The sequence below is a fragment of the Dermacentor variabilis genome, chromosome 7 (assembly GCF_050947875.1).
Source record: "Dermacentor variabilis isolate Ectoservices chromosome 7, ASM5094787v1, whole genome shotgun sequence".
NCBI lineage: Eukaryota > Metazoa > Arthropoda > Arachnida > Ixodida > Ixodidae > Dermacentor > Dermacentor variabilis.
In genome coordinates, this window is record NC_134574.1 from 135,899,198 (window position 1) to 135,908,764 (window position 9,567).

General features: G+C 43.7%; 1 protein-coding gene across 1 annotated transcript; it reads left to right on the top strand.

Moving 5' to 3' along the window:
- Positions 1-2,303: 2,303 nt before the first annotated feature.
- LOC142587959 (amblin-like) lies at positions 2,304-8,836 on the top strand. The gene is made up of 5 exons (XM_075699360.1): positions 2,304-2,512; positions 4,151-4,243; positions 4,518-4,700; positions 8,058-8,237; positions 8,718-8,836. Exons 1-5 carry the CDS (start codon positions 2,458-2,460, stop codon positions 8,783-8,785), a joined length of 579 nt encoding a protein of 192 aa, XP_075555475.1. The 5' UTR covers positions 2,304-2,457; the 3' UTR covers positions 8,786-8,836.
- The last annotated feature ends 731 nt before the right edge of the window (positions 8,837-9,567 follow it).

Consider the following 9,567-nt stretch of genomic DNA (forward strand, 5'->3'; position numbering starts at 1 on the left):
TTCATCGTGCGGTGCGGGGTTCTACTATTTAGGTCTCCCCAAATGATACTAGTTTAGGCAGTTTCTCAAATTGTTTCTGATCGCGGAGCTCCAAGAGGAGGTCACCGCTAGCCATCCTCGACGCCTTATAGCCTGGGCCAAAAACTTCGGTAAGGGACTTCGATACAAGGAATGGGGAAATTGTTCGCACTGCTTTAGCTGGTTTTTCAGAATGGATGACGTGGAAACGAGGGAAAGATTCTTTTTGCCGACCAAAAAATTTGAATACTTCATCGGTGCGCCCTCTTTTCTGAGGGCGATCAGGGAGTGGGGGGAAGGAGTTAGCCATAAAGATATGTGAGATTTCGGCAGTAACGCCAGCCACCCACCGTGGAGTCCTACAAGGGGAAGCTGCAGGACCTGTGAAACACGGCCTGCAAACGCCAGCTCTACATTACCACTATAACCAAATATGAAATAACCAAGGTTGGCTATCCACACAAGGTTAACCCTTGCTGCTTGGAAAATTTGGAAGTAAAAGGAAACCAGAAGAAGACAGGAAAGGTGGAAAGTAGGGGAAAGACGAAGGTAATAGGGAGAGAGAGACAGGAAAAGGCAACTACCGATTTCTGCGGGTGGGTGAGTCCGGGGGTGCCGTCTACGTGAAGCAGAAGCCAAAGAGGTGTGTTGCCTCCACCGGGGGGCCTTAAAGGTCCAAACACCCGGCATCGGCTCAACCCCCAGGATCCCCCTTTCCCCGGACACGGCTAAGCCGCGCACGGCTACACGCGGGAGGGTCCAACCCTCGTGTGCTCGGGTACGTGGTGTCGCAACACACCAAACGCCTGCTGACGCAGACGCCCCTGCGGGGGTTGACGTCAGGAGTGTACAAGTAAGTGAACTACAGGCATGTTAGTTAATTATACGTCAATAAATATTCTTCCTGCAAATATATGGTAGCACGTTTGACTAATAATACTCAATTTGTATATTTGGCACCGACTATGAATTCAATATGTACTTAAAAAAGGTGAATTTGCACACCTCTAAGCATTTTGAAAGGAAGCATTTCCTTGCCGATCCCCCCTGAGATTTACGACCATGGCTCGGGGCTGATGTCTTACCGAGTGTTCAACACCAAAGACCACACTGGCATCTTTGCTACCCATAGATGTGTCCTGGCTGCTCACCTTGTTTCCTACGGAATTACGAATTGATCAAACAAGTCACACTTATACGTTGCCGTTGCTAGAAATAAGTGTTGACGAGAGCACAATTCCTTTCTTACAACAGCCTTTTTCTGCGTACTTTTCAAGGGTTTGTAGTGTGTCGCATCTCCTTGATCGATAGTCGCCAAATAAAATGTACCTTACAGGTGCATTATCTGCAGGGGCAGCCCACTCTAGCAGGCTTTCCCAGCGTCGACACTGTCATTGCGACGGGGGCCAATCCCGGAGAAAGTATAATGTTTCGCCAAGAGACTCATGTGGTAGGGCTCTCCAACTGTTGCTTTCTCCACTGGCAGCCAAATAATCGGTGCGGAGCCAAGCTCTGTGCACCATGTTATTGGTTGGATAACGTTTATTGACTGCTTCACAAAAGCTTCGCTTCTGAGGTGGCATGAAGTGGGTTGGATCTGTAGAAATTTTTATTTGTTTGTCCAGTTCAAGTGTCACTGTTTTCGGCGGCTGAGCTACACATAACACTTTAACCAAATAATCTCGCGCATTTCGCAAACCTTGCAACGAGGAGTGTGGCTGTGCGTTAACCTCCTCCGCAAACATATGGGTCGCTTATGATGTGCCAAGTTGTACTGCACAATGTGCAACACTTAGCTTGCCCTTTCGGGCGTGGCCCAAGAACAGGGACCCTATCCACAGTGGTGGCAGATAATGGTCTGCACAAAACACCATGCTCACCTTCACCTGTATCCTAAATGCGTCCTCGCTAAAATCGTACTGTCACAGCATCAAACCTGCTCTTTTCCACTAAAAATGATTCGCAGTAGAAATCTGCGTGCCTCTGTTCTACTTTCCCGACGCACAGAAATCTACAGCTCACAAAGACCGCCACTACATTGTGTAGCACTATTCAGTGCTATATACATCCTCTGAATTTATGTTGGCGTGTCAATAAGTTAAAGAAGCATCCTATAGTCGACATGGGCAGGCAAGTTGTTAGAATGAACACAATGACATGTCGCTTGGCTCCTAAAGAAAAAAAAGCCTTGAGCCAATAGACAATTGTAGGCGCGCAACAAGGAAAGCTAAAATGAAGCAATTTTTATCCTCGCCGCAGTTGCGGTTCTCTTCAATTCGCCAAACTGTAGGCAACATAAAGTCTGCTGCTACATTATTTGTGTCACCAGTGTCGGGGTGTTGAAGAAAAAGCTGCCCTATATATGGCGCGAACATATCTACCATCGCTGTGCGCAAACCAAGCCTTCGCTAATTTGGCATATTCCGCCCGACATCAGCGATGAGTTTTTTATTCTCCTGTTTTATTTTTATCATCTACGTGGTTCTTGTTTCAGGTAGGTTTTTGCTCAGCTTGTCCACATTTGAGGAATTTCAGCACGTGGGCCTATCGTGCAGTAAAGAGCAAACAGTGTTGTCATTTTACCAGGTCATAAATCGGCCAATTGTTCTTTCCGAGTGAAGCATTTTTCTGCGAAACGTCTTTTTAACATGAGAATACAGTGGTTTTCCCTCACCAATCTGCTGTATTTGAACTATTCGCAATCAAATTGAAAGTGGCAGGCAGGCACTACTACCATGCCGCTTGTTTACTATCATCAGTAATGTTTGCTTTTGTGAGCTCTTCTCCGTGCTCAATAGAAACGAGCTAATGACGAAGACAGCGAGATATTCTTGTGCTTTGATGTTCCCCGCCAGTATCGCCAGAGAACGCCGATTCCCAGTTTCTGGGCGAGTGGTCTTCGAACTAAGATTTTCAAAGACATGCAGTCTACATATCATACGCTGATGCAGAAAAGAAAGCACAGAAAGTTGATAAAACTTGATTGCAACAGTGAATATCATGTTGTCTCTTGTACTAGACCACCACAACCATCAGCGTAGCACGAGACAAGTGTTCGTCCGGGCTCAGAGATCACAGCACGGTGGGATACAAGACTGCATTTTTTTTCGGAAGCTATGAGTGACTACTGCGCATTGAAATAATGATAGCATATGAATTGATCAGCAAAGAAAACTTCGTGCTTCATACATCTATAATATTTTTCTCTTTTCCTGCTCTTCTTCGTGCCATATAATATTCTCGAAAGAATTTAGCTGACTCTGTTCTTTCGTGCACTTAACAAGCTGTATGTGAGTTCATTAGAATGTTAGGTTTGTGTATAATTAAATTGACTTATTTAGCTCAGCTACCAATAGCCTTGCAACGGATTCTCTAGTAACTTTAACGAAAGATCCAAGCAGCGTTGGTTTACTTATTTTACCAGAATTTCCGATTGTGATTGGAACTGATGAACAGAGGTTATTATGAAGAATAAGAGCAATGACAACCTAAGAAAGCATGCGCACAAGCACCTGCGCAGATCAGTGTGAATCAAGTGGTTTTTATTGAACACCAGATGCCGAAAGGCATGTGGAAAGCTCTGTCATTGAATTACAATGTAAGTCATTGTAATAAAACTTTTGAAGTAGAACCGCTTAGTTCACTAACGTGCGTTCGCACGCTGTGTGTACTTAACTTTAAAGCGAAAGAACATTAGAAACGCAGTGAAAAAGCATATAGCTTCAATGAACATCTGTATTTCGGCTTCCTCAATAATGTAAGCGCTTGCACCCAATCAATCTTACGAGACTGAACGAACAGCGAAACAAAAAACAAGAACATGATAGCAAAACGAGCGAGCTCGCACTGAAAATGCGCACTGTTTGCGGCTGTCCCCGTGCTATAGTCCCCTATTGCAGGCGCTCACTAGTCCGCTGTTCTGTGAGAAAAATCTATTCACTTGGACTTACACTAACCTGTTTAAACAATGTAACCAAGACATGTTTCCAGCATCTTCATTAGCTTAGTGTTGAGAGATCTCAGTCTGAAAAGGAAAAAAAATATCGGGAAAGTGGAAAGCGACAGAATGAAGGCTTACTACCCTGAGCCTCCCAGCTGTTCATTCACTGTTTCTCGGCTCTTTATCCTTCAGGGCCAGATACTCGTACGAATGCACCAAAAACGAAGACTCGACGAATTCAAGAAATCTGGAGACGTATACAGCAAAAACCTCGGACCAATCATTGTAAGTTTGCAAAGTAAATTATCCCCTGCTCTGCTATTGCTGTTTGGCGTATTCGTTGTCGTCTCAAGCTTCAGTTCTCATTTCTTGCAATTTCTGTCTTTTCTATAGTGCTGCGCTTATGTTGTTTTAGCTGTCGATCCCCAATGACAATATAAATCTTCGTTGCATGTAAGCTACGTGCAACAATACTGGATAAACTGCAACAAACTTCACACCAGGCAGCTCGCGCTCTCTCATACATCTACTCACCGACACTTTTTTTTATTCTTTTCAGCTAACTCAGAATCACGACCAGCCAGGTGTACTATGCCACCGGAAGCTGGTAACTGCCGAGCACACATCCCTACTTGGTATTTTGATCCGACAATTTCAAGGTGCAGAATGTTCATCTATGGTGGTTGCGGTGGAAATGAGAACCAGTTCAGTTCAGAAAAGAAGTGCCAGAAAGTGTGCCTACGTGAGTACTTCGAAAGCGCATATTTTCTCACCGCAACCAGATTTGCTGTCTTGTGAGCAAATGAACCATTGGACAATGTCATACGTTTTGTTTTCGCGTTACCCTGTTGCCGTGCGTTTACGTACAGACGCACAGGTGACACGTACGTTTTTACTTTCGCTTTAATTTAGAGGAAATACCGTTACACAGGCAGCAACTTGCGCATTACCGCACTCGTATGCAGGGACGACTTCAAAGCGGCATTATATTGAGACGTTCCCATTTTCCGACGTGGTCTTTGATGCCGGTCAATGAAATGTCGTCGTCTTACGATCGTCATGCCACCGTGTTGGGGGGGGGGGAAACATGATTATTCGTAGAATACATTTAGCCCACGTAGATTCATCGAGTACCCATCGGGCCCACTGCTACTGCTTTCTCTCGGTGCCCGAAGTATACGGCGCCGGAATGATGATCGGGGGAAGTACGAATAGGTGATACGGGGCGATAGGTCTTTCTTTCTTCCTTCCTTTCTTTCTTTCTTTCTTTCTTTCTTTCTTTCTTTCTTTCTTTCTTTCTTTCTTTCTTTCTTTCTTTCTTTCTTTCTTTCTTTCTTTCCAATGTTAAAATACAATGACGGGGGCTAAGATAAAAGCTGCAATGAGGCAGCTTGAGGCGCCCTTAGCCCCCGTGTTACATGGTGCCAGTGAGTAGCACAATCAACCATACGCACAGAACATTACATATAAATATTAAGTACAATCATTAATCAATTCAAGATAATTTTCTATGGCGGAACAAAGAAACAAAGGAACAAAGAAATGGGATAATGACAAATAAAAACCATGCACATAGTACGCACCACCACATCACATACACTTGGCAATGCGTAAATAAAAGTGAAAATCGAGTACACTTGACGATGCATAATTAAAGGTGAAGAGATATGATGCTCGATTAATATTGGAATAATTAGGAGGAAGAAAAGGACGAGCAAAAAATTGTGTCATCACCAACATTTAACAAGACGCACATGTGAATACAGGTGAGAAATAAATTACGCTTGATTCATTAATTAGGAGAAGGTTCTGATAAGTAACGATAGTTCTGACCGTGTTACGTTACTGGTGTCAATGCCAGAGTCATGGAATGAATTAAGCAGTCTGCGTAATTTATTTTTCGTCATAGTTGGTTTATGAAGGGGGTATATACCAATATTCTCAGCGACGGGTAATATAAGTAGCCGTATTTTTTTTGCAGACAAGCAATTTCATTAAATACGCTGTTTTCAAAGTTTCAGTTTGAGTGCCATATACGAAGGAGAGAGCGATTGTATTGAGAGTAGATTGTGGGCATGTTGTATTGTTTAAAGCGGTGCTCACTGTGACTGTGAAATGGAACGTTTGCAATGATACGTACGATCCTTTTCTGTAGTAAGTGCATTTTCCTGAGGTTAGTTTCAGTTGTTGTGCCCGACACAAGGTGTGTATAATTAATGTGCGATGCCAATGGTGAGGGGTAAATTAATGTTTTTACGAATGTTGCTAGACGATATCTGTTCTTGTTTAGCATTCCTGTGATAGGGCTAAGCTTTTGTACTACAGAGTCTACTTTTCGATCCCAGTTTAGCGTACTAGACAAGTATGTACCTAACACTTTAATTTAATTTACAATTTTTATGCTCCCTTTGTTGATCTCTAAAGTGTGGCTTTGCGGAATCTTTGTGTCTTTCGAATAAAGAATTACGGCCTTTGTCTTATTTGAATTTAATTTCAGATAACGTTTTGTAGACCATGAGGAGACGTTCTGGAGAAGCTCGTTTGCGCTGTTTCTTAAACTAGTATAACATGCCGATGAAATAAACACACTAGTATCGTCTGCATATATGATAAATTTTGCCTTGGAATAGACAGGTCGAAGAAGTTTCCTCAATGACGTGATCTCACCTGTCTAAACGCGGGATGAAATTATGATAATTCAGGAGCACGCGCAGGCATCCAGAGAAAGATATGATCAAATAGACTGCACGTCTTGAGTCGTAGCGAGGTTTGTAGTTGCGGACGGTTTTGTATTGAAAGTGAAGACAAAGAGGTCGGACAGGCTGTTGCGGGCACACATACTGTGGTCGCTGGAGGCATAGCGGCAACGCCTGCCTATGCAGTCAAACTACAAACACAGAGATTGTCGGAACAGGTAGCAAGGATGTCAAAAAGGAGCTCCCCTATAATGGTGTCAAGCAAACCGGGCACATAAGGAGAGCTGGTAGTGCCGGAAGACCGTAAAGTGCGTTTCTCGGGATCGTCACCGCGTATAACGGTGGGGATCAATGTTCGCAAGTCTGTCGTGGCTGGCAGAAGGTAACTAGTGTCAAAGCGACTATATTTCCTCAATAAGCTTGCAAATGGGGATAACATCTTTCGCAGCTGCGTTTTCAGTAGCGGCGGCCTCAGTCATGGCTATCCGGGAGAAGTCCCCGGCAGGAGCCGTGTTAGCGCATGGCGGATGAGGAGTCCTTATATCTCTAGCGTGGAACCGCGTTGTTCTACAAGATTCCGAATGACGATTACGAATAGATACTCAGTGTTTTTTCTTATTTATGCACTCGTCCATGCAGCATTGTTGGTGTTGTGGTTTCTGTTGTGTCGCGCTGGTTCTCCAATACAAAAGTGATGCCATTTGTGTACCCACGATCCCCTGAGCTGAATCATATAAAGTCCAGCAGTTCATGTGCGAAGGCTATCATATGTGTTGCAACCCTTTTCAGTGCACCTCTGTGTGTTTTACTGTCGGCGTATCACAGTGTCCGATATATCGCACGCCTGATATCTGCAAGCTTTGAGACGTATCAATTAAGTTGAAATTATAATGCCAGAAAAACATCCAGCATGTTGTTCGTAGTACAAATTTTGTAAGGTGCACAAAGCGGACATTGCAGCGATTGCATCGTTTTAAATTCGTCAGCGAATCCCTTGAAATGATGCCCTTCTCTCTCCTACGCACCGCCAACTTTGCATTTACTTGGAGGTGGAAGGGCAGGAAGTACACTAAATATAGAGCTGTTTCTTCACAGCAAGGGCAGTCTGCCTGTACAAAAGCTGGTAGTAATCCTTTAATCGTAGTTTACAGGTAGCCTGTTTTATCGCGAGAACCAAATGTTTATTCTAGCGCAAGAAAGTTACTGTCACACTTGCATTTTAAGGCATTTTCTTTTATTGGTAGTGTGGGGAGCGGGAGTGCTCAGGTTTTCCCATCAGTAATAAACTAACACGCTGATGACACGCGTTACACACTAATGTTACCATACGTTCCAATGTATAAGAAATTTTATTTAAATGCCTGATTTTTTACTAATGTCATGAACATATTTTAAAATCGCAGAATCATGGGAGCGGATGCGCGTCTGCAGCCCAAAGCCTAAACGTGGACTATGCAACAACGATGCGACATTCTGGTATTTTGATCCTGCTGCACCCACTTGCCATCGGTATAAGCGCGGCCTCTGTGAACAAGGCGCAAACAAGTTCCAATCGTGCGACAAGTGTATGGCGATGTGCACAAGTAAGTCCTAGCATTTGAACTTACGAGTACCAGCCGCATTTCGACGTTTTCATGCACTTCATTCGTCATAGCAAAATCGACCAGGAGTGAGTACACTTAGCAACACTTCTGGACCTCAAAGGCTTGTCATTATCACATCCATAAAGAGAAAAAGAAACAGATTGACGAGTCCTACTTATTTCACAAGCGCTCTAGCGTAATCGCATCGGCATTCACTAGCAACTGAAGAACAGTCGCCAGTAATGACATCAGTACATCGCCATTCTTTTGTATATCGACATGTACCTGGTAAACACGTCACACTCTCACTGGTACAAATCCACCATTAATAATAGGATGTTGCAATTGTAATCTTAACACAACGTATGAAAACCTCTTTTATTTGTAGCGTTCACTGCAAGTTTTTAGAATCACTCCGTGCTTTCCGCTCATTTCGTTACTCTTTGATTGCTCCAGTTTCATTCTTTGTTCTCTCCTTAGATATGGACTTCCGACAGAGGTGCCGCTTGATTATGAATTCGGAACCCGGCCCAGGTGGACCAGAATAGGCAACTATATGGAAAAGCAATTCGGAATCACTTACAAGGACGGTGTCGCGCGTATAGGGAACGTTTTGACGGAGCTTGAAAATGAACCCTTGAATGCATGAAAATGCGAAATCGTCTTGTATTCTCAACCTACAAATGAGCTGATCATACCCAGCTAAAAGACAAAGTACGGTCATTGCAAACGCAGGCACTAAACACACCAGCTTTCCCTTATAGGTACGTACGTTTTAAGAGCATGTACAATGAACTACGACTACATTATATGAGAAAGAACTAGCGGTTACCATTTGACGCAACGCAAAGGCTTGGCGCAAGCCTGCCAAAATGCTCTATGCATTCATGCATAGAGCTTGCATTCAAACATGTTCAGTGTTCGTGAGTTCAGGTATTCATTATTCTTCTTTTTACTTACCTTGATGAAGCATTTGTGGAATAAAGTGGGTAATTTTTAATGAGAAATTAGCTTACGGTGGCTCGTCGGCAATCGCGGTGGCATGCAACGGAAGCTTAAGAATGTCGCTAAAGTGGATCCTCAGCAAAGAAGAATTGGCAGAACGAGGTAGTAAACGTGCCGAAAGTGCTCGAAAACTTTAGACAGCCACGCAAATGTTTTATTACACGCAAATAAACCCATGCTTTCCGGCAGCTGCTAGAAGCCATTGGCTGAGCGATCGGCGGCAGCCATCTTTTATTCCTTTCGGAACGGGGCCGCCTGCGGCTATTCAGAAGAAAATTCAGCTTTGTTCGGCATATTGAGGCATCTTTAACGCGTACACATCGCT

Excerpts from the sequence above, each read along its gene's own strand:
- LOC142587959 (XM_075699360.1), top strand. The coding sequence starts at position 2,458 with ATGAGTTTTTTATTCTCCTGTTTTATTTTTATCATCTACGTGGTTCTT. Across the intron at positions 2,513-4,150 it reads CTACGTGGTTCTTGTTTCAG|GGCCAGATACTCGTACGAAT; the intron begins GTAGGTTTTTGC and ends TTTATCCTTCAG. Across the intron at positions 4,244-4,517 it reads AAAACCTCGGACCAATCATT|CTAACTCAGAATCACGACCA; the intron begins GTAAGTTTGCAA and ends TATTCTTTTCAG.